This window comes from Stegastes partitus, unplaced genomic scaffold, assembly GCF_000690725.1.
Source record: "Stegastes partitus isolate 25-593 unplaced genomic scaffold, Stegastes_partitus-1.0.2 Scaffold1750, whole genome shotgun sequence".
Lineage (NCBI taxonomy): Eukaryota > Metazoa > Chordata > Actinopteri > Pomacentridae > Stegastes > Stegastes partitus.
The window spans coordinates 31206-55418 of record NW_007579481.1 but is presented as its reverse complement, the minus strand read 5'-3'; the positions used below and the strand labels follow the sequence as shown (position 1 = coordinate 55418).

At 43.3% G+C, this 24213-nt stretch overlaps 3 protein-coding genes across 3 annotated transcripts; 1 reads left to right on the top strand and 2 right to left on the bottom strand.

The window, feature by feature from the left end:
* Positions 1-163: 163 nt before the first annotated feature.
* On the bottom strand, positions 164-1866 carry nono (non-POU domain containing, octamer-binding). Its single transcript, XM_008302032.1, has one exon. It carries the CDS (start codon positions 1751-1753, stop codon positions 434-436), a length of 1320 nt encoding a protein of 439 aa, XP_008300254.1. The 5' UTR covers positions 1754-1866; the 3' UTR covers positions 164-433.
* A 252-nt stretch (positions 1867-2118) lies between these two features.
* pold2 (polymerase (DNA directed), delta 2, regulatory subunit) lies at positions 2119-6776 on the top strand. Its single transcript, XM_008302029.1, has 11 exons — positions 2119-2247; positions 2441-2676; positions 2764-2885; positions 2977-3100; positions 3188-3302; positions 3412-3610; positions 3752-3832; positions 4762-4919; positions 5009-5136; positions 5224-5325; positions 6192-6776. Exons 2-11 carry the CDS (start codon positions 2448-2450, stop codon positions 6350-6352), a joined length of 1419 nt encoding a protein of 472 aa, XP_008300251.1. The 5' UTR covers positions 2119-2247; positions 2441-2447; the 3' UTR covers positions 6353-6776.
* Positions 6577-22731, bottom strand: aebp1b (AE binding protein 1b). The gene is made up of 22 exons (XM_008302031.1): positions 21877-22731; positions 20636-20806; positions 20483-20545; positions 17760-18173; positions 15951-16025; positions 15345-15407; positions 14952-15035; positions 12810-12881; positions 12626-12735; positions 12104-12243; positions 11936-12020; positions 11696-11840; positions 11527-11615; positions 11097-11220; positions 10630-10826; positions 10334-10513; positions 9913-10076; positions 9333-9757; positions 9076-9215; positions 7892-7991; positions 7531-7697; positions 6577-7445 (listed from the first exon to the last, which is right to left on the bottom strand). Exons 1-22 carry the CDS (start codon positions 22124-22126, stop codon positions 7068-7070), a joined length of 3636 nt encoding a protein of 1211 aa, XP_008300253.1. The 5' UTR covers positions 22127-22731; the 3' UTR covers positions 6577-7067.
* Between the last annotated feature and the right edge of the window lie 1482 nt (positions 22732-24213).

Here is a 24213-nt window from a genome sequence, read left to right as displayed (position 1 = left end):
CTCACACTCTTGACTAAAAGTGAGACAAATCCACTATCAGGTCTGTGTGGGGACAGTCATGTTTGTACTTAAACTGAGCTTGTTGAGGTGGGCTGAGTTATAAGGCTGCTTAGAAAGACTTTTAGAGATCCTGAGTGTCTCTATACTGAATAAAACAATTTTGTTTTTAGGGAATCATGAATTTATTCCAGAAAAGTTAAACATGTTCAGGACAAAAACATTTTCTATCCCTATGAGAACAGCACATTGAGGGAAAAATGTAAAACAAATGGCTCGTCTGGAAGGTTTTGACATTTTAGTTCTAAAACAGAATTCCAAAGTACAAATAAAAAGGTACAAAAAAATACATGCAGTTTTCAAAGTTCAAAAGGAACCTTTACTACCTGAACTTAAAGTACAGTGAGTATGAAAAGGGAAGAAATAGACATGTGATTCAAAATCTGCGCTGCTTATTAGGTCCATAGTCTCCAGGCCCGGGGAGGCCTCTGGGAAAGCCGCCCTGACCTCCTCCGGGCATGTTGTTGTTTCCTGGTCCCGACATCATTGGAGCATTTTCAGCAGCCATGCCAGCAGTACCAGCAGGACCAGAATTACCACCCATTGAGTTTCTGTTCATGGGCATCCCATGACCGCCCATATGCATCCGGATGTCTTGCTCCCTGTTTTCTGAGAAGTTGCCCCTGAAGCCCTCCTGCTGCCTCTTCATCATCTCCTCGTTGCGCATCCTCATCTCCTCCTCTCTCCTCCGGCGTTCCTCCTCCTGCCGAAGCTCGGCCTGTTTCCTCTTCTGCACCTCCTGACTGTGGAGCTCCTCCATCCTCCGCAGCTCCTCCTGCCGCCTCAGCAGGTCCTGCCTCATCAGCATCACCTGATGCTCGTGTCTGGCTGCCTCCATCTCGGCCTCCAGCTTCTCCTGAGCCTCCTTCATGTTGCGATCCACCATTTCATACTGCTGCTTCTCCATCTCCATCAGGGCCTTCCAACGCATGGCATACTCGTACTCAAAGGAGCCAGGCTGGGCAAATCGAGGCGGCTGCTCACGCTCTTTGTGATACTGCTGGTTTTTGTTTATTAACTTTTCTGACAGTCCCTCTTCTTCATCAAACTGGTCCATAGGTTCCACTGTAATCGGTCGAGGAAAAGCTGTGAGAAGATAGGCACCATCGCTGCACTTATCCAAAGCCTTTCTTGCAGCTGGCTTTGAGGTGTACTCCACTATTCCCTTCCCTGTGGGCCTCCCTCGGTCATCCACGATGACCACAGCTCTTTCTATCAGACCAAACACAGCAAATGCCTCCTCCAGCAGCTCGTTGGACACAAACTCTGGCAGATTCTTCACACTTAGAGCAGCACCGTGTGTAGCGAACCTCACCCGTATGGGCCTGCCCCTGAACGGGGTATCATCCAGCTCGGCTCTGGCGATCTCTGCTATGATTCTCGTCTCCAGCCGGATGAAACCGAAGCCTCTCTCCTTGTTGATGAAGATTTCGCTGGCTTTTCCATACTTGGCAAAGAGCTTCTCCAGATCCTCCTCGGTGATCCCAGTCGGTAGGTTCCCTACAAACAGCCTGCTCCGCTGGGTGAAGGTTCTCTCACCGGGCTTTCTGAAGCTCTGCGGGTCTAGGGTTAAGGCCTCGTTGGGGTTGGTCTGCTCGCTGGGCTCGGGCTGCTGGCCGTTGGTTCCCTCGCCTTTCATCTGGTCTCCCGGGCGGTTGGGTCCGTGGTTCTGCTGGGGGCCTCTGTTTCCTTGCATTTTTGTTACCGAATTAAAACACGAGTCGGCAAGTGGCTCGTTAAAAACACGCAAACTCTTAGCAGGCGATGTTGCACAAAGAGCTGCAAAGATGGCGAAGCTGCCGCGACGTTATTGTGACCTCAATTCAGTGCGACGTATTGATTTAAATTCGTGACGTAACATCCGTGCGACGGTGGCCGGTTTTGGATGTAAAATCGTGTTTTTTAATATATATTTAATATTCTGTTATCTCTATAAATTGATGTGGAATGTGTTAATTGCGTTAGGTTTTGTATTTGTAGAAATCATCTTTTGTGTTTTTGCTCCTAGCACATGTTCTCGCGAGATTTACGCACTCATCTCGGGAAAAAAATAGTTATTCAGTGGCTGATTTCGCGGGAATTGTTTCTGCCGCTCGCTGACAAGGAGTAAAATCAGCCATTTCTTCAAATATAGCATATTACCTGATATTAAACGGATAACAACTGAAGTTGTACCTTTTCTCTTCTAAGGTAGGACCGTTGCATCTGTTACCTCAGCTCTATTCTCATAAAAAGTTGGCATGTTTTGGAAGAGCTGTCTACTAACTGTCACTCACGCTAACTTCGTAGGTTAGCGCAAACCTTCGACTTGCTAGCCTGATAAATCCACTGTATGTGTACTACATGTAAATAGCAAAGTAGAACTCTCCTCTGCCTCTTGCAGGGCAGTCATGTTCTCCGACCTGAGTGCCCAGAAGGAGGGCTCCTCTCTGCTCTCCCGCCCTGCCTCCGAGGACCAGGGACCGGCAGTATTTGAGAGGACGTCGCTGGCCTACAGTCCCTGCTCCGAGCGCTACAGTGTCGGGGAGCGGAACTTCGGCCGCCAGTATGCTCATATTTACGCAGCTCGACTCATGCAGATGAGGCCCCTGCTGTCACAGAGAGCTAAGCAGAAATGGGGTAAGCTCAGGTCAATCTCACCTACATCTGGAGCTCTGAATCATCAGAATTATTTAAGTGTAATGTCTTTATTTCTGTCTCCGCTAGGATCAGATGTGCTCATCAGGAAGCTGTGCGATATGCAGACAGGGGAGCAGTGTTGCATTGTGGGGACCTTGTTCAAGCGTATGGAATTGCAGCCATCTATTCTGAAAGAGATCAGTGAGGAGGTCGGCAGTCACGCACAAGTTTGTTAACCCCCGGCAAAATGACATTTGCTGCCTGCATGTATGACATTTTTCTGTTTTCCTCTGTCTTCAGCACAACCTCCTGCCCCAGCCTGCACGTGCCAAAAACATTAGTGAAACAGATGAGCTGATTCTGGAGGATGAACTCCAGAGGATCAAACTAGAGGGCAAAATCGACAAAGACAAGTGTGTCACGGGTCAGTGTTTTTCTTAGTATGTCAAACATCACATCAGCTCTGAACACATGTTCAAAATGTAAAGACATTCCTGTCTTTCTCTTTCAGGCAGTGTTATTGCAATATATGGAGCTGAGAGAAATGATGGGAAGTTCACAGTTGAGGACTTTTGCACAGCGGATCTCCCTTTACAGAGAGCAAGACCTGCTCTCAGCGCTGACAGGTCAACACACACACACACACACACACACACACACACACCTACAGTATAAATCCCAGCCTTCGGTGACAATGATGGCAATATTTAAACAGCATTCTTTGTCTTTGTTCAGGTTTTTGCTCCTGGCCTCAGGCCTTGGTCTCGGCAGTAGTCGTGCTGACAGCATGCTGGGACTACAGTTGCTGGTTGACATGGTAACTGGTCAGCTTGGTGACCTGGGTGAGCAGAGCGGGGCAGCGACGATATCCAGGGTTCTGCTGGCTGGAAACCTCCTCAGCCAAAGCACCCAGGACAAGGATGCATCAACAAAGGTATCAAAACTGAATTTCCTGTACACACAGTCATTTGTGTATACTTTTGTTAGTTTTCACTGATTCAGGAAATTGCCCTTGTAAGCACATCCAATCACAAGACTCTAATATCTGTTTTACAGTATCTGTTTTTTATTCCAGGCCAAGTACCTCACCAAGAAGACTCAGGCTGGCAGTGTGGAGGCCATTCGTTTGCTGGATGAGCTGCTGCTTCAGCTGGTGGTGAGTTTGCATCCTCTTCTTTGCATGTATAGACATTTTCTTTTTATTTCCAGTTTGAATTGGGCTTCATTGATGACATAGTGTGGCATGATATGAAATTTTCTACATTCGGTTTTTCACCATTGTAGTCACAACTCCTTAAATACCTCTGGTTGACATAAGCCATGATGATATTGTTGAAAATGATCCAGTGGAACTGCTTTATATGAAGAGTGGGTGTTTATATGATTTTTTTGTATCAGTATGATTAAGTGTTTAGTTTTATGTGTACTGTTGTTTTATTGTTCTCACCATAAACTGTTTCTCAATTGATTTTCCATAAAATCCACAAAAATCATTATGTATTAGTTTAAAGTTACTTTGAATTATTGTGTTTTTCCACATCAACAACCCCTATGATATTATTTATCTGTTGCATGATATAAAATGAGTCAGACTTCAAACATTTAATTAGTAAAGTGAGTAGCAATACAAAATATTTTCCTGGTTATTAAATATGAGAATACCTGCTTTTCTCTTTTATTATCGTACTTAAAACTTTGGAGTTTAAAACTGCTGGACAATTTGGAGACTGACTCACGTTAGACTGAAATTGTAACAGTGTTACTGTTTTCTCACGTTACAAATACTAAATAATAAATATGAATAATATGCATCATAACATAAAAAATAACAAATTTTGCTAGTGAAAAAATACCTGCAGTTCTGAAACACTTTTAAAAATAAATTTCCCATTTATTTAAATTTACCATGTAAGGTAGTTAAGCCTTAGTGGATGTGACCGAGTGAAGTGTGATGAAAAACAAAGAAGGTAACATGGTGTATTTTAACACTGAGTGTTTTGTTTATAACCAATTATCGCTTTTGGTAAGTTGGTTATGATATGATTATTATCTAATGCTGTATGTTGCTGCTTCCGACTGATTCAGGCTTCAGTTCCAGTGGATGTAATGCCAGGCCAGTATGACCCCACCAACTACACCCTCCCACAGCAGCCTCTCCACCGATGTATGTTCCCCTTGTCCTCTGTGTACCCCACACTACAGCTGGCCTCCAATCCATACCAGGCTGACATCGATGGAGTGCGGTAAGCAGTGGCGCACACATGCACACTCTGTCATCTAAAGTGAGAGTGAAGAAATTTTTAAGACTATGTTTTTGTTTGTTTCTGCAAAGGTTCCTGGGAACATCAGGCCAGAATGTCTGTGACATTCAGAGATACAGCAGCATGGACAGTCATGTGGAAATACTGGAGGAAACACTACGACTCAGACACCTGGCGCCTACAGCACCTGATACACTGGGTTAGTTGCTGCAGAATAAATCACAAGACCTCTGGTAGTCTGAAGCATAATATTGGTTCATTTACATTGTTTATTTTTTTGTATTAGGTTGTTATCCATTTTACCTGAAAGACCCTTTCATCTTGGAAGAGTGTCCTCACGTTTACTTCAGTGGCAATGCCCCAACCTTTGAGTCTAAACTCATCAAAGGTCAGTATGTGATGTGTGCATGTCAATGATCTCTCTTTAGGCCCCAAAATGCAAGAAATATTTTTTTTCTTTCCAAGGCTGCAGTCTTCAGGTTATTTGGTTGGTTGATAGGCTCTCATCTGATCAAATTCTGGTCGGTCAGAGAATCACTTGTCTCACTTTTTGAAGAGGAGAAAAGGGCTACATCAACAGCTTATCAGGATTGATTGACGTATCCGTGAACACCTGAGTGTCTTCATGAATTTGAACATGCCGAGCCTAATGGAGACTGCTCGGTCTAATTTCTTTTCCGTTTACTGAACATTTACTTAGTTGTTTCCAAACTAAAAGACACCATGTCGAAGTAGTTGTTGCTATAGCTGCATTTCATTGAAATGAATGGCCAAAGAATCCAGTGTAAACTTTAAAAGCAGCAATTTTAATATCACAGCTCAATGACCAGAAACAGTAGGCGAACTCATCTGCATTATGTTACTCAACAGTTCTGAAAATCAAATTAATGTGGACAGGTGTGTGCTGGTCAGCTCCAAGTCTGTTGTCATCATTTTAGTGTAAAATAATGAGGTTAAAATAATTTTATGTGCAAATGCTACTTTTTAATGTTTATTTATAATTCATTTAGGCTAATAAGGCAAGCAGGTGGCATAAACTCATTGCTCTTCCGCAGATTTTTTAAAATCAAGTGGCAACGTGCAATTTATATATTTCTTTTTCCACGTCCAATTGATTGGTTGAAGAGTAGGTACGATTTCAGTCAAAAGATTTTCTTTGGTTCACTGCAGCCCTAATGTTCTCAGCCATATTCCATTTGAGCCGGTCTCTTTCCTAACACTAATGTGTGAGTGTCTTTCTTCTTCTCCTGCCAGGTCCTGATGGTCAGGAAGTCCTTTTGGTCACAATTCCAGAGTTCAGCAGCACCCAAACAGCTTGCCTGATCAATTTACGCACTCTGCAATGTGAGCCAGTCAGCTTCTCAGCCTTCTCCGCTGACGAAGACGAAGAAAGTGAGATGAACATCAGCCACTGAGGGTTAATATCTGTGACACTTGTGGCACACTACTGGTGCTCATTCAGACTTATTTCTCCTAAACGCAGACTGTTTAAATCAACTTTGGGTCAGGAATGACCATCTGTGCAACTCTGATGCTGTCCAACACAGCTCTAGTGTTTCCTTTCTTAAACTGTAAGAGAAAAACAGCCCTGATATACCAGAAACACAAATCAGGTGCTAAAAAAGAGAAGAGACACACATTGTGTATTAATAAGCCTTTATTTGAAAAATAACTCTTCTACCCCACCTGTGTCTGTCTGTTACCAACTGTCAACTGCTTTTCACACAACAAGTGACTATTCCTACTGTAAAAATAGTTCTGCATGGGTGAGAACAGTGTAAATAATTCAGCTGTTTTTTTTATGTGCATCCACAATAAACATCTTTTCATGAAGCAAAAGGCATTCACAAAAAAAAACACTGAATGAGCCAGAAAATGCAATGTGAACTTTGAAAAATGAAATACCATTATTTAAATGGATCCATTTGTGTAAAGAACCATTATTTCAAGTGTTAAGTAACAGATACACTATCTTAATATAGTTAATATTCTGTGCATTCCCATTGCTTATGTTGTACAAAGACAGGATTCCTTGTTTCACTCTTCAACCAGCTCAAAGTACAACATGGCAATGAGAACTACAATTAGGAGAGGATGGTTGTTTACTGAAACAAGCCCTGTGCGTTTGGTTTAATAGTCATCAATCTTGTACTCGTAGTTATAATCCAGGATGGAGTCTGTGAACCCACCAGGTGTTGAGGACTGTCCCTCCCCTACGAGCCACGAGTCGTACCAGGATGTAGTGGTCTCTGGTGTTGTGGGGATTGTGGTTGTTGTAGGTGGTAACGTCGTTGTCGTCGTCGATCTTAACCTCAATAATCTCTGTTGGCGAAGGCGACGAATGCGAGCAATCCTCAGCCTCCTCTGCCGTTCAGTGAGACGTGAACTTGGAGAATACCCGTTGTTGCCATTGACCACATTCCTGTGGCCATTATTAACTGAGGAATACTGTGTTCTGCCGTTGCTGTAGCTGAGTCGGATGGGCTTGTTGCCATGGAGGGCCATGATCTGCAGAGAAATTGGGAAACAAACTTTAAATCCTGTAGGACAGACGTGTTGGTGTGATTTAGGTTCAGGGTGGGCAGAGTGTTACCTGCTTGATGCGATCCCAGTTGGACTTGGCAAGGTTGAAGCTGCAGGCGGTCGCTCCTGGTTGATATCCCACCACACAGAGTTTAGTGACAGGGGAGAAGCCCTCAGCTCGAGCCGTCACACGGTACTCCCCGGGGTTAAGCAGCCTCCAGTAGTCCCCTGTTGATGCTACAGCGGCAAAGAAGGGAGAGAGTGGGTTTCAGGAAGTTTGTTCTTTGTACAGGAAGTTTTCCAGACAGAGTAAAAGAAAAAATTCAATGAAAATCTCTGTAGAAAAAAGGTTTTCAGTTTAGGACTAGGCTTCATCAATTTTTGGGCTAAAATGCAAGAAAAGAGACCAGAGTTGTGAGCAGTATGCTGACCTGTGGTGACGTCGTGGTTTATCCCCTCGACAGATATCGTGGCGTTTGAAATGGGGTTCCCCTGCTGATCCTTCACAATCCCTCTGATGCCACGATGGACCTAAAGAATGGGGGATAGCTGAGTTAGTGAAGGAGGCTGACACATGTATCTAATAACAAGTTAGATTCCAGTAAAATCAGTAATTCTAGTTTTGTGGCAAATTCAGCCCAATTTCATTTAGAAAGGAAAGAATTACACACCAGTCTAAAGCTATATTTACAAGGCTCAGTCAGGTTTAAGTTTGCTTTGATCTTTGTCTCTGTCACAGAACAGGAAAGGAAGGGATTTTCTTTTTTTGGATGAATAGAAATGGCTTGTAATTTCATGTAACTATAGGATATGATTGGCAATTGAAATGTTGCTGATAGCTGTCTTTAAAAAGCTGCTCTTCAAGTCTAGCAAATTTCATTTATATAGAACAAAAGCCAGTGGCGGAAAGTAACGAAATACTCAATTAACTGTAATGAAGTGCAGGTTTGGGGTACTTTTACTGTACGTAAGTATTTCTATTCCCTACTACTTTATACTTCCACTCCACTAAAGTACTTTTCTGTCTAAACTTCTCACATGGTTTTATTTCAATAAATCTTCAAATTATCCAATATCTCAGCAAAAATCAAAGATTTGAAATAAAATGCAAGAACTGTAAACAGATTTGTAAATTACAGCTTTGTTTTCTCTTCTTTCCTCACCTTTATGCGTCTGCATTCACCTGTAGCCCACAAATGTAATGCACCGTGTTCCTGAATTCAGTTAGTGTTATAACCTGTATTTTGAGGCGGCTGCCAGCGCCACCTTGTTACTCTAAGACGTGTAGAATCTTGTTATTGCCTAACATTTTTCTGTGATGTGGTCGTTTTTTTCACCATCTTTGCTGTTGTCTTTGTGGCAATACCTTGCTAAAGGGCATAAAAGAAAGATCTTGTGTATATCCTCCTCATCAGTTCAGGGATTTGTGCTGGTTGTACATTTGATTAACTAACAATCACTTGACATGGCATCTTAGGTTATGTTGTGGAGTAACGTAAAACTAATGTAACAAATTATTTTCTTCCGTGAGAAAATAATTCATTACTTTTTGAAGAAAAAGTAGTGTGTGCTACATTACTTTGGGTGTGTGTGTGTGTGTGTGTGTGTGACTGACCTGCTCCATGAATGTCAGCATCGCTTCTCTGTTTTTCTCCCACTCGTGTGCCAACTCGCTCTGATGAGGGAACTTATCACAGCCCAGGAATATGGACAGCTCGAAACAGTTGGTGTGCAGGTAGCTGAAGTCATTCATACCTGGAGAACAGGTCAAACACACTCTCGCATGTTAACCTCAGAGCCTGTACTGCACAAACCCTCCACCAGGGTGTGCTGTAAACGTGCAGACGTTTATAGATGAAACCCTGTACTCACTGCCCGTGATTGGCTTCCATTTGGCCCGGTTGACGAGCCCATGGACTCCTGCCCCTGTGTCTCCATGGCATGATCTGTGGTAGCTGTGAGTCATGCTCAGGTGTGTAGAGGCGTAGGAGACAGCCAGCCACCTGAACAGGGACTCGTCTGCGATCTCCCGGGGCTCATCTTCGGGCTCGGCGTACTGGTATCCGGCGCTTCTTCCTCTGTCATCCTCCTCCTCCTCCCCCCGGTGGCCATAACCCTGGTTGTAGTTGTGGTCATAGCCGTGTTCGTAGCCGTGTTCGTATCCGTGGTTGTGGTCGTAGCCGTGGCCCCTCCACTCCTCCTCTGGCTCAGCGTATCCCCGACTCCTCCAGTCTTCCTCTGGCTCCTCGTGGTAGCCCCTTCCCCACTCTGTCACATCAAACCCTTCCTCTTCATACCTGCAAGAAACAATCCTAGTTGAACTATGTAACAAGAGTGTGGCTCGGTGACAGCTATGCAAGAGAAAGTAGGAAGGAAACTGGGGGATAAATTGGTGTAAAGCAGGGGAACAACAACTGAGCACAGGGAGCGAAATAGGTTGAGCAAGTCATACTGTCGCTTCTTGCGGCTGTGGGGTTTCTGGCTCTCAGCACGTTTATTGAGACGTAAGTTGTCATAAGGATAGGCCACAATTGTCTCCCCGCCCTGGAAGTTTGCACCCAACACAAATGGATGGCTTTCCATCCAGGAGATTATGGCCCTGGTCTCCACAGCCATCTGGAACCAAAACAGGAGGATCAGGATCACACAAACAGAGCAGGGAAAACCAGTGTTAGCACAATATACCCTCATCTTTGTAGAACACAAGCAAGTTTACAAAAGTAGAAAGTTCTTTTACATGCATTTAGGGGGAAAAAATGTTGCATCTGAGCAGAGAGAAAGTATTAAGGGGAAGCTATTGCATTTGGAGATTCTTTGCATTTCAGCAGCTCTTAAATGGAGCTCTTATATCCTCCACACAACATGACCCGTACCTTTCCTGAGCTGCTGTCTGAGTTGTCTGGTATGGGCACATGATGGTTGGGCGTGAGTTTGGGCACCATGCCTTTGTCTTCAGCATCCCACAAGATGCTGTTCAGGTCAGGGAAGTTTTGGAAGATGTCAAAGCCCTCCTCTGTGAAGTGTCCTGTCATCCAGCTACTCAGCTCTGATCCCTGCAGAGAAGCATTTGGATGAAGAACACACTGACCCAAATTGCTCACTAGGATTCACTGGCATCTCTCATTTTTATTTCCATTCATCTATTTTTTTTCCTTCTTTTTACACTGACCGCTTCAAAAGCTGTCTCGTGTCCATCAGGGTTGAGAGAGGGTACCAGGTGGATACGTATTCCCTCCACCAGGCGCTGTGCTCTGGGGTTTCTGTCCTTGTACTCTTTGCACAGGTACTGCATGAGAAGCAGGATCATCTCTCGACCCAACGCCTCGTTTCCGTGGAGACCTGCCGTGAAGCGAAACTCCGGCTCACCTGAGGAGACAACCAGGAAAGACCGTAATTACGTGTTAACTATTATCTTCGGGCCTCCACCTGGTGTTTATTTGTATTTACAGGATACACAATGGTGCCATCAAAGTCCAGCAGCTTATATTCTTGGAACATTTGAGAGAAAACAGCTGGTTTGGTGCTCACTTGTAATGAAAACATGCTTTCAGAGCTTTATTCTGGTATTGATTATGTACAAAGAATTACTGAACATTGCAATATAAACAGTTCTGTCTGCCTCTGTTGTACTCCCACCTATTTCATGCTCAGTGGGGTTGCCAGAGATGACCATGGCAATGATTTCGCGTCCTTTGGAGCTGCGGCCCAGGCTGTAGATGCTGGTGATGTTGGGACACTCGTCATTCACTGACTTCATGAGCTGAACAGATGAAACGATTTTTTAAAAAAAAGTCAACGTGTAAAGAAGTAATTATAATATTACACCGATGATTGTTAAAGATGAACTTTGTGTTCCTGTGGAAAGGTCGTGTTGCCCTCTGGTGGTTGAAATTACTAACTGAGAAGGAATTAAACCTCTGCAGGGAATTTAATATCAGTTCATATTAAAGTGGATAAAAGTAGACCCCCGGGTTGTGAAATCGCATAGTTTCCAGGAGAATAACTGAGGATTTTCAGTGAAATCCAGGCTGCCTGCAGATGTTCATGCACATGCATTGACACTCACTGCAACCATCTCTGTGTAGCTGTGGTGTTTGAACTCCAAGTAATCCACAGGAGTCACTTCATTTTGTCTGTACTGAACTTCAGCTGGATCTGTGAGCAGAAAAGAACCATAAGTTATTTATTTTGTGTGCTTTAGCGTGCATACACATGAGTGTGTTAGGGAGGCTCACCAGGCAGGGGGCAGCCTAGGACCTCCAGCCTCATGCAGAGAGAGCCGTTCCAGCTCTGAGGGATGATCCGGATGTAGCGGGCCAGCACAGGCTCTGCGAGCTGGTTCATCACTGGAGTGTCCTTATCACTGTTTCCAAAAAACAGCTGGGTGGGAGGGGATGGGTGGGAGGAAAGTGAATCAGGGAAAGATGAGGGAGACTTGACACATGGTGCACAAGGTAGTGACACAATGAACTCACCCAGTCGGCATATCCATCGTGGATGGTGGTCCATTCTCTGCTGTCGTTGCTGAAAGCCAGGAAGTAGGACGTCACGAAGTCACTCCTGAAACAAGACGAGGGCAACGTGTTGGATTTAGGAATGAAAGACAAAGTGTACTCGTGAGTTTGTTTGCGTTTATGTCTTACTCGTTCAGGGAATCTCGTCCCTGAGTTATGACTCCAGTGAATTCAGTCTCCCTGCGAGCATCAATCTCAAGCCAGTGGATCCTGTCCTCTGAATTTGCGCACCACGCTCCACCTATCATGTTATCCTCATCGTCAGAGCCCTGGGAACCACACAGACCAGAACACATGCTGCTGATTCATTGACATTTCAAGCACGAAACTGCATATCTGCATATTTTCAAGGCAATTTAATTTATGCAGAAGCTATGGTAGCTTGGAGTGAAAAAGCAGATGTGTGTTTTGAACAAGATTTATCAGCTGATTTAATTACTCAGCTGCATAAAAGATTCTTCGACTATAAAAATGAAACGAACATAAACTGCCAAAGCTGCTAATGGAAATGACAGACTCAGCAATAACAGTATTTTCCATTGTTGCCGGTGGCTGGTTATTATTATTTTAAGGCCTGGTAGTGTGTAAGTGATGGCTGCAGCGTGTAGTGTTATTTATAAGTGTTGAGGCCCTGCCCTGGCTGTCGCGTACCTGCGTGTTGAGACGCGCCCTCTGAGGTGCAAAACTGTACTGAGACATCGATGAGGCCGACAGCTGGTCTGGCTCGATCTTGTGGGACTCCATCCCCAGGGGAGGACACTCTGCCACATACCAAATGATATGTTAATTACATTATCAAAGCCTCTGCATGTTCCCCAGGTTTGAACAGACTCACTCTTTGGCTCTTTGAAGACACGTGGCCTGTTCCTGGCTCGCTCTTCGGCCTCTTTCAGCTTCTGCGCTCTCTCTGTCAGGGGTCAGAAAAACAATCTTAATGCAAAATAAATTGCCTGAATATTTTTTCCCTCCCTCTGCCCAGAAATGATTGAGGAACTCATCATTATTGTGCAAATTTCAAACACCAAAAATCCCCCCAAGAGGACCTGGAGGTTTGGAGGGCTGTGAAAACAAAACAAGCCAGATGTTATGATTTGGCTGTCAGTCCAAGTGGTGCACTGTAATGAAACTGAAATCCTCCTGACCCTGACTTTTATAGCTACAGACCCTATCAGAAACCGTTAATCATGTTTGAACACACTGACCATGTGACACATTGACATACTGTAGTTTATTGCTGGTAACTTGGCTGCCAGGAGTCTTACTGTCGGTGGGAATGTAAAACATGTTCTAAGTCCCATCATTGTCAAATTCGAAGCAATATTAAACTCTGATCTTTTCCCCTTTGCTCTCAGTTCTTCTCCCACGTCCACTCTTAATTTCTTTTATCACCCTGCTGTTTTGCATAGATCAGTTCCCAGATTTTGCTCAGTTTTCACTTGCTTTTATAGTTTGACCTCTTTTTTTTAAATTGAGTCAGTGTGCTTTACTTTGGCTATCCTGTTCATACGGTTGTTTTCGCATGTGTATATACTCCAGGTTTCTGTGATTCTAGTCACCTCTAACATGCATTTATATGCACAATTGCATGTTATGAATTTTGTCTCTTCTCTGTCCTGTTGTTTTTGCTTTATCTCTTCTGTCCTCTCTCTCTCCATGTACTTCTATTTCTGACTCTGGAGCTGCATGTGTCTGATCTGCGGTTACTGGTTCCTCTCAATCTGTCATGTGTTTACGTTCTCTTTGCTGCTGTCTGTTTGTCATTGCTGTCCTTGTCTCTCTCCTCCTACCCTCACCCCAGCTGGTCGAGGCAGATGACCACCCTCCCTGGGCCTGGTTCTGCTGGTGATCTTTTCTTGTTAAAAGGGAGTTCTTCTTCCCCACTGTCACCAATATGCTGCTTATATGGAATTTTTGGATTCATTGGGTTTCAACATGTATAATTCTGTCAGGCCTTAATTTTAATTTTATCCTTAACTTGTCATGTTAATTTGTATTATACATCATATTGCAGGGTCTTGACCTACATATTTAAATTAGTCATATGAGCTTGTATCTTTTATATAATATTTTTGGAGTTTAACTGTTATATTTAAATGACTCAGGTTATTCCACACAATAGATAATACTGCAGGGTTTTAAGGTAGAGAAGAGCAGCCATGTTTATAGCTGAATTACTTGGACTTGAATGAATGTTGTTGAACTTGTCTGATGGTTCCAGCAATCCACACTTAACCACCACAGTCTTATTTCTCAATCGGACAGCACTTTGGCCCCAACAACTGTTATTTTAAATGCTCTTTTAAATAACCGTGACTTGACTTGAATAACTCACTCACCAGCAGACACATGCAGCCATTAACGTAGGTGTCGGTGTTACCAAGGAATGCATTAAGTCTCCTCCAAACTGATGTTTCAAATTAGCTGAAACTTCTTTTCACCGTTAAACCAGTTTGCAGTGAAGTGTGCAAACAGGACGTGCCCTCCTGACACCAGACCTGACAGTGTTATATATCATCTGCTCCATGCTTTACTCCTCAGCCGCAAGCTAACCTCACTACACACAGCAGACACGTGGCAAAGAAAAAAAAGAAGCTGAATGTGATGTGAATACTCATAACCCTCTGTATGCAGATCCCTCTCCGTTGATCTCACCCTCTTTGCTTTCAGTCCAGCTCACTAAAGTTTTCTAAACTCTTTATGATCTTAATCGACATTGTGTTTTTATTGGATGAACTTTTGGTCCCTTCATGCAAGTTAAAGCAGGCAGAACCCAGACGTGCTTAAACGGTGGGAAACAACATCTGCATTCTGTTATAACAGAAATGTGACTGAAGGGACATCTATGCCGTGATCTCTTGTAACTTTTGTGCTTTGGTCTTTGGTAGATACAGTGTTGCATGTAGTTTGACATGATTGTGCAGAATGGTGTTATGCAAGAAGAAGAAAAAAAAAAGGATCCACATCTGGGCTATCTTACCTCTCTCTTCCTTCTCCCTTTCTTTCGCTCCTCTCTCTCTCTCTCTCTCCATCCACTTTTCATCCGTCTCATCTTCTTTCCTCCCTGCAGAAAAGAAGAAAATCTGATAATTTTATAGAAATATCTATAAATACACCAGCTCTATTCACAGCCATGTATATGCATGAATGCCTGTGGTTTTTTAAAAACCATTAAGAACCCTAAACAGTAAAAAGGGTCATCGCTTGTAAATCTGGAATGTTATTGACCTGACTGTTGTTTATCCCTTTTCCTTGCTGTTTGCTTTTTTGGCAGGAAGTTTGTGTAGTTTAACCAGTGGATGTAATAGAAAACATTTGTTAAGGACATGTTTCCTCTGTGTGTGTGTGTGTGTGTGTGTGTGCGCGCACGCACTCATTCCATATTCGTCGTAGTCATCATACCAGGTTCCTTCATAGGGAGCAGTGGCCGTGGGCTCTTTGGCGTAAAAAAACAAACATGAAGTTAGACCACTCATATAATCCGTCAGAGGCACTGCTGCGTTACAAGTGAGACTTTATAGGATTACATAGTTTTATCTGCAAAGTTTTACAGCTTAGCACTGCCCTGATTTATTCAACCACAACAGTAGCTCTCTATTTGGATGCAACTACGACGCCCACCATGTAATTAACTTGTTAAATCTTTAATTTACATTTACAAGAATCATAACCTCGGTGGGATCTGATGACAGAGCTTGTTTTTGCCCCACAACAAAACTATGGAAAGCTTTGTTGAATAAGTGCAACCGAGCAAACCCACCCACTCCCGTCTGAAAAGTGGGGCAGGCAGGTTTTCACAGAGTTCTTATAATGTTATTCCATTGTGACGCACTGAGAGGCACAGCTGGAATGGACATCTCACATGCATCTTAACTCCTTAGCAGACATTTCATACTAGTCATCTATATAATTGAAAATGATTCATATTTACTGATGGATGCCAATTGAATTTCTGAGGTATTTGAGTGACAGCGGTTACCTGTCAGATTTTCCACTATGATTTCAGGGCTGACCTCTTTACCATCAGGAAATGGAAGGCTGTCTGGCCCCTCATCTGCAAAACAATGCAACAATTCACCACAAACAGACTGAGAAATAGGAGAATGCAACAGAAAAGGCAGGCTGGGCCAGTACAAGTGAATCAGTGGAAATGCTGGAAGAGCAGAGGAACAGTGCAGTGTGCTGGAAACATAATGAGAGCGCGTCAGTCCAGTCCAGATGAGTGTCACAGGGCCACACGACACACTGTTTCCAGCGTCTGATCCCGTGGAAAAAAAGAGTTAAGTCGCCTGTCCTGCTGAACGGCTGAAAAGTTTTCAGTCTTGAGCCTGCAAATTAGATCCTAAAGATTAATTTGTTAATCTGAGATAAAAAGGTATTTGTTATTTATGTGTAGTTGTGGCTCACTTTACACCAACCAACGAGCTTACCAAATGCCCAGCTGATAATCAACCAAACTCATCTCATCAGGTTGTTAAGAAACATTGCTGGACTATTACATACTACCCAGCATGCATTGTCAGCGGTGGAATCTAAGTAAACACACTGACTCAAGTACAAATTCAAGGTACTTGTACTTGAAATAAGGTTTTCCACTCTGTGCAACTGATTATTTCTACTCCACCACATCTCGAAGACGATACATAAAAAATAAATATCAAAAATATCTGTTACATTTGTCTGACAGTTTTTGTTACTAGTTACTTTTTTTTTTTTACTTTCTTATTTTTCATGCAGTTACTGTTCAGTAAAACCATGTGTCTTGAGATTTGGTGTTTTTGAACTTGAATTTTTCTTATAAACTGAAGGATAAAAGGTTTTTTTATAGGCTGAAAATATTCTCCTACCTTTTAAAGCATATAAAACACTTGATTAAAAGAAAACCCTCCCGGATAAGCTGGAGGCTGCATTGTCGCAACTGTATTTAAAGTGGACAAAATGAGCTTAACCTTAAAGTAAAATGTGTCATACACATTAATGCAGCAGTAATATTCGTCCAAAAAGCATCATATGTAAGAGTAAACCATCTTCCTGCAGACTAAGTTCTTTTACGTTTGCTAATTTAAGCACATTTTGCTGATAATACTTAACTACTTTTGCTCAGTATGCTTTTGAATGCAAGACTTTTACTTGTAGATGACTATCTTCCCAGTGTGGTATTAATACTTTTACTTAAGAAAAGGATCTGAATCTAATCTTTGACCAGTGTTCACTGCATTAAAATGATCTAGAAAGACGTATTTTTCTGCTGTAACTCTTTTGATAGTGATTTCAACTCACAATCTACTGGATTACGTTTGGATTTGTCTACTATTAACACAATAAAAGCAGTCGTGATGAAGCAGTGTGGAAGCTTTTGGCTCAATTTAATTTCTATGGTGTGACTGCTTCAAATTTTTAAGATATCTAAACAAAAATGTTCTAGTTGACAGAACTTGAAATTTGAAGGTTGATGATAACTTTTAACTAGTTGACTGTAAGTTTGAGATAATTCAGAATGACTCATTTCTCTGAATTGTCTTAGCTTCTCCATTTTCACAAATGAGATAGTTTGGCATAAATAAACTCTGTTGTGCAAAATATCACAAAAGCAAAACAAAACAAAAAAAGGTTTAAAAGCCTCATTTTGGTCGAATCTTTTGCTTTGTTGTTCCTATGACCTCCTAGGCTTTTCCCACAGAGGTCATTATAGTTTTACCTCATCTTATTTATGTTTCATAAACTGTCACCCCCTCAAACATCCTCTATCAAAACAAAGCAAAAGACAAAACAAAACACTCAGACATACATGTGGCATCCCAGTAATCGCTGTCATCTGTTCCAGTCTTCCCATCAACCTTGGGGGCAGAAGGAGTCGGGTCCACCTCCTTCCAGTAACTGTCGTAGTTGTCAGTCACAGTAGCATACGGGTCTTTCTCGTCCGGTTTCCAGTAGTCGTCGTAGATGTCAGGAGATGGAGTGGACGACTGTTTCTCTTCTGGTTTCCAGTAGTCATCGTAGATGTCAGGCGTTGGAGTGGATGGACCTTTCTCTTCTGGTTTCCAGTAGTCATCGTAGGCATCTGTTACAAGAGCTGCTGGATCTTCCTCCTCTGGCTTCCAGTAGTCGTAGGGGGGATCTGTGCTCAGAGTGTCGGGCTGAGGCTTGGATGGCGTGGGCTCAGCCTCCCAATAGTCATCGTCCGGTTTCCAGTACTCATTGTCTGTCAGAAAAACACATGGAAAGTATGATAGGTCAGATGTCTAGACAAAAAACACTTTTTATGGTTCTCAGGTGTATAGTTGCAGATGCTTTTATTCCGTGACCAAAACAACGAACAAATAGCACTTTCTTGGAAATATGATTCAGTAGCTGGTATTGGGAGAAAACTGAAGCAAGCAGGACGAAAATTAATTTTTTCCTGTCAATGTTGGGACAAAGTTGCCGTTCACTACTGGTTTGGGAGGATGTAGGTGATTATCCACAAGTCTACTTTCTTGCCAGTCAGTCAGAAATGAATACAGCGCTGCCATTTTATTCCTGGTGGTCACTCGCAGTATTTCAATAAAAAGCCCAGAAAGCATTTTCCCCAAAGACCACACATATAAAGGAAACTGACACAGACAGGACACCTCCAACTGCAAACATGGAGAATTTTCCTCGGTCTGTTTGAATCCACAGAGCCCAGAATAATTTTAACTTACATGACGTCACAATGTAAAGTCTATGAGCTGAGCGGGAATGTGTGGGTGGGGCCTAAAGTGGGATGTGTGACACTGAAAGGTCAAAACTTTTTTGGTGCTTATATCATCCATCCATCCATTATCTATACACCGCTTAATCCTCACTAGGGTCGTGGGGGAGCTGGAGTCTATCCCAGCTGACTTAGGGTGAAGGCAGGGGACACCCTGGACAGGTCACCAGTCTATCACAGGGCCACACTTAGAGACAGACAACCAAGAACACTCACATTCACACCTACGGACAATTTAGAATCACCAATTAACCTCAACATGTTTTTGGACTGTGTGGGAGGAAGCCGGAGAACCCGGAGAGAACCCACGCTGCACGGGGAGAACACGCAAACTCCACGCAGAAAGATTCCGGTGCCCCCACCGGGACACGAACCAGCAACCTTCTTGCTGCGAGGCAACAGTGCTAACCAACTGCGCCACCTTGCAGGCCGTGCTTATATCAAATAGGCAGTTTTCATCAGATGAGTGGGCACCATCTTTAAATCTGTTAACCAGTTCTCAGTAGTGCATCTAAGCAGAGACAAGGAGGAGACAACTCATGTCTTATAAACTTTCTTCTTTTTCAATCCACACCCCTGAATTTAGTCATTTTCAGAGTTGTAGTCTTCAGGTCCAACCAACTTGACTCAGGTTACAAATTTTGAGGCAACCTATCAGATTTTATTTTACGCTTTTTTTCCCCAACATGCAGTTGTACATCCCAACACCTGTAAGCAGACTTACATGTTCAAAATGGGAAGAGTTTCTCTTCAGATTTGAAATGCTTTTTTTGTGATTAAAGCCCCATATTATAGCCCTTTTTGGGTTTTTTTGCAAATTAATGAAAGTGTCACATGTCCCGAGAATGTGTCTTTTGAGTTTCAGTTAAAAATGCTATACAGACTGTTAACGCCTGTATACTCCTGGTTCTAGTCCTCCTCCAAACAGTGTTTAAACTTTAGCGTCAGACACTGAAACAGCCAGTTTCAGTAAATGAACTGCAGCTGTCCACACCCCTTTCCAAAGAAAGTTGTGCCTTTCCTGTCAGTGCCATGGACACCTTGGAAAAATGAGGCAGGAAAAAGATATTGCTGGCACAGGAGCTCCATCGGAGGTAATAAAACCAGTGACTGTATATAAAGACAGGCAAACCCATGGGACTCCAGTGATAAGTGTCCTGGAGAGCAGTCCTGAAGCTCAATGTAATAATGAAGAAAATGTTGGAGTCAGAGTGGAGCTGAGGTGGGCCCTGCAGAACTTTCTTGGCCATGGACTGTTCTATGACTGCACCCACCTGTTGCTCCTCAATTATGTGTAGCTTTAAGCCTTCATACATTTTAAATGGGAGAGTTATATACAAGTTCACCCCTCATACAGTTGTATAAACAAGGAGATTTTCTATAGAGACCAAAACCATTTTTTGTTCCAGGTTGTAAACATGTTTGTTTCTGCTGTAAAGTTGGACATTTAATCATGAGAGTCTATGGAGATTGACTCACTTTAGGAGAAGCCTCAAGTGGACATGAAAGGAACTGCAGTTTTTGGCACTTGAGGTTGCCGCTTAGTTTGAATCAGAATTCTACTCACAAGAAGAGACTCTTGAAGAAGCTGCAACATTGATTTGGACCTTTTTCAAAATGTTTGGTGTTGTCACGATGGACAACAATGTACTTAAAATAATAAAATTTAGCTTTCTCTGCTTGGATCTGTGTTCTGATTTAAAAACTGAATTGTAAAAACTTAACCCCTTCCTTCCCACTGCAGGAATTTTCATTCAGTCTGTGTGTGTGCTGCTCACCAGCATCAGGATAGGGGTAGTCTGTGTATGACTCAGGTTCAGTAGGTGGTTCAGTTGGAAGAGCTGGAAGCATCAGACAGACACAAGGTCAATAAAACTCATTCAAGCACAAGTAAATCAAGAACAAACATGGCTGCTCTGTCCCGTTCTCACCAGTTGTGGTGGGTGGTAGAGTTGTGGTTGTCTGTCGGTCCTTTTTCTTTCCCTTCTTGTCAGTTTTGGGTTTTTTGGTGGCATTGGGGTCCTTGTTCTTATTCTTGTTCTTGTCCTTCTTCTTCTTTTTGCCTTCTTCATCTGGTGCTCTCCTCACTCTGCCCAAAATACCTGGACAGACAAGAAAAAAAGAGATGCAATTGTTTGACTTTCAGCCACAATCAAATCAGGCACTTGCAATCAGAATAAAAATTCCAAGAGAAATCATCTTCCTTTTTTGTCTAGATTCTCTCCCAGGGTAGTTTTCTACTATTAACCTTGTTGATGTCGTGAAATCAATTTCAAATAAACCCTCCTCATCCGTTATTGCTACATCTGTCAACTATTTCTTGGCGGGTCACGATCTGCCAATAGCAGTCAGATGCAAGATTTCGTAATCAATGACAGAAGTTTCCTTTTGTGCTCAAAAGCTGAAAAAAGATTATCAGTTCTTATTTTAGTTTACAAAATTTATAAGCCATGCATCTGAGATTTGAATTACACAATTATTTCTTCCCTGTCATGTCAAAACACAGTGCTGCCAGGGAAAATCCAGTCTGCCAGATGCATTTCAGTGGTTGCTTGAGGTCCATGAGTATTTCCTTTTGAGGTTGTCTGAAGTCCTGAGGTGCGTTCATGGAAAACACGTCCCTCTCTTTCCATTAGTTGTGCTCCATTAACCACAGTTCAGTTTTAATGACACAAAATCTGTCCAGATACTCAATAAATATATCACTCTCACCTCCACAGGATCAGTGACACTCATTACAAAGCTAGTTTGGACTCATGGGTATCAGTGTTTGAAGCCTACTAAGAAAGCTTCAGAAAATAGGTTTATTGCTAATGTGCATTAGTCTTCAAAATCCATTCTTCCAGTGTGAGTGTACAGAAGAGTCAGCATTAATCATGCAGGGGTTACAGCAGTGGAGGTGGTGGAAAAGGTCAGTGTGATAAAAAAATCTGTCTGCAAGATGCTTGACTCTCTAAACAAATGCATCTGCCCTGTTCATTTCCTGCTGTGGAGAAACAGCAGTGGACAGGTGAGCACATGGACTTTGTCACGCCTGTTGGAGCTGTCAGAGACTGTGTTTGTGTCTGTGTTTGCTCGTCCATGTCGCGTCGTAACTCAGACGATGCCTGAACAGCTTTGATGTCTTGTCTGTGTAACACATCTACGTTCTTTTAGGACTTTTTCCACTTACCTGCCTGCACTGCCTCGGTGTCCCTTTTGACCTGGGTGCTGCTTCCCAGTGGTTGTGGGTCCACCAGAAGTCCTTGCTCACTTTCTGGGTCATCCAGGGATTCATCTCTCAACTGATGCCCTGCCTGCCTCTCCTCTTCAGACTGCTGGAGAGAAACTATCCCCCCTGCGCTCTCCCCTCCTCTGGGGATCAGCAGGCAGCAACACAGGGCCAGCAGAGCCACAGTCACGGTCATAGTCTGGCTTCTCATACCTGCTGCTCTTCCAACTGCAGAATCCTTTGGTTTGGAGTTTGTACTTTTTCTATCCGAGCTGTCCAATGCTCACTCCAATTTATCCTCCAGAAGATTTATACTTCACCCTTGTATTGTGTCCATGTGATCCACACTTTTACTCCAGCAGGGAAGTCTCTGCAGCTCCACGCTCCTCTCACAGCCTCAGTGTCCACCAGGCTCAGACTGAGCTAGACAGAGATGGAGTGGGAGGGGGGTAGGGAGAGGCAGGGAGGGAAGGGAGGTGGGTTGTAGAGACAGACAGAGAAAAAGATACAAAGCAAAGCAGCAATCCAGTCAAATGAATAGACTGGGTTCCTAATTGCCCTGCAGCTATGGTCAGCTGAAAAAACAGCCAGAGGATCCCCTTCACCTGGCTGACGAGTCAGAACAGGTGCAGTGCTCAGACAGGAGATGGGGGAGGAGGTGGGTGAGGGAGGCCCCAGACAGCAGCACCTCCTGGGTGACAGAAGGAAGCCAACTCCTTTTCCTCTGCACCTCCTGGTGAATTCCTTGGTGGAGGTCTTTCGCCCTGCAGACTCACCACAGAGCAGAGCAGCGGGAGAGGAGTGACTCCTCAGACACTGAATTCCACAGAAGGAGGAGGAGGAGGAGGAGGAGGAGGAGAAACGGGGCAAAAGGGGGGAGGATGGGGATTTCGTGTGTGTGTGTGTTAACAAAACCAAACAGAGGAATTCAAAGCAAATGAAAACAGGCAGGAGTAAAACATAAATTCTTTTTCAGTCCAGGACTTGTTTTGGTTGGACTTTTGGTTTCCATCTCTTCTCTGCGGCGCGCTGTCGTTCTTTCCTCAGAGTGTTACGTAGTTCGCTTTCTGGAGAAAAAGTTATGGCGGGTGAGGGGGGCCAAGGAGGAGAGCACACGCTGGATGGGAGAATTGTTTGAGCAGATGACAGAATTATAACCTTTAAAGATTTGCTGTTTTCTTTGCCATCCCCCCATCCGTCTCCAACTCTGTCCACTGTTTAGAGAGCCTGTCAGGGCCCTCAAGTGCTGCATGTGTATTTTGCCACCAGCCTAGTTGAGGTAAACTTCCACTTCTCCCCAGAGCAGCCTTTCTCAGTGAGAACCGATGCACCTTGGACATGAAACAACAAACTGTTCAATGAAATGTCCAAATTCTCAACCAAACCAGATTGTACTTTAATGCATTTTAAATTTGAAACACATTCACAAGCATTGCAATTAAAGCTGGGAAGAAGAAACCTGGAGTGCAAAGTCTGTCCATGAGAAAAGTTTTTGCCCTTTTCTGCAGACACTTGTACAAAATGCAATGACCTCATCTCAAGTTGTTGCCCCAGTTTTCCTAAAAACTCCACCGTCACCTGCACTCCTCCATGAAAGGAGGTTTATTACCCTGAAACGTCTGATGTTAGAATGAAGCAGCACACTGAAGTCCTATTAACTCTGCTCAGGCTGAGTCATAAACGTGATTTTCTCTGGTGAGGCGACCGGGGGAGGACAAGACGGACTCACAAACACACAAGTGCATGAAAATCTGTTAAAACAATTCAGGTCATAGATCTCAGACTGGAAGGACAGTAAAACTGAAACGTTTTTAAAGGAATTAGGCAGTAGAGGATTCAATTTGAAGAAAGCTATTGCAACACGCAGCCACTCCTACGGGGGACATGACTACCGCTGTGAAGAATGCAGCAGATAATACAGACTACAGTAAGGTCATACAGAGGGCTGCTCAGCTGGCAACGACACACACACAGGAGATAAAGGGAGAACTTTTGTCTGTCTTTTTTCATAAAAGTCATTTCACAATACAATAAAAGCAGTGGAAAACAGTATGTGAATCACATCAGTGATTTACTCTTAACATATGTAGGAACAGAAAGAGAGAGTGGCGAGTTCCTGAGCTGACACGTCTCTTATCTGGTGACGGCGGGAAGAAGCTTCTCAGCTGGAGGATTCTGTCTTTACATTGCCAGCAGCGGAAGAAGTGTATTTGTTCAGTCAAATGCTCCACACTGAGCTACTTTGGCTTTAATAAATTCATAAGGTTTTGTGTGATTACACTTTTAATTCTCCACATT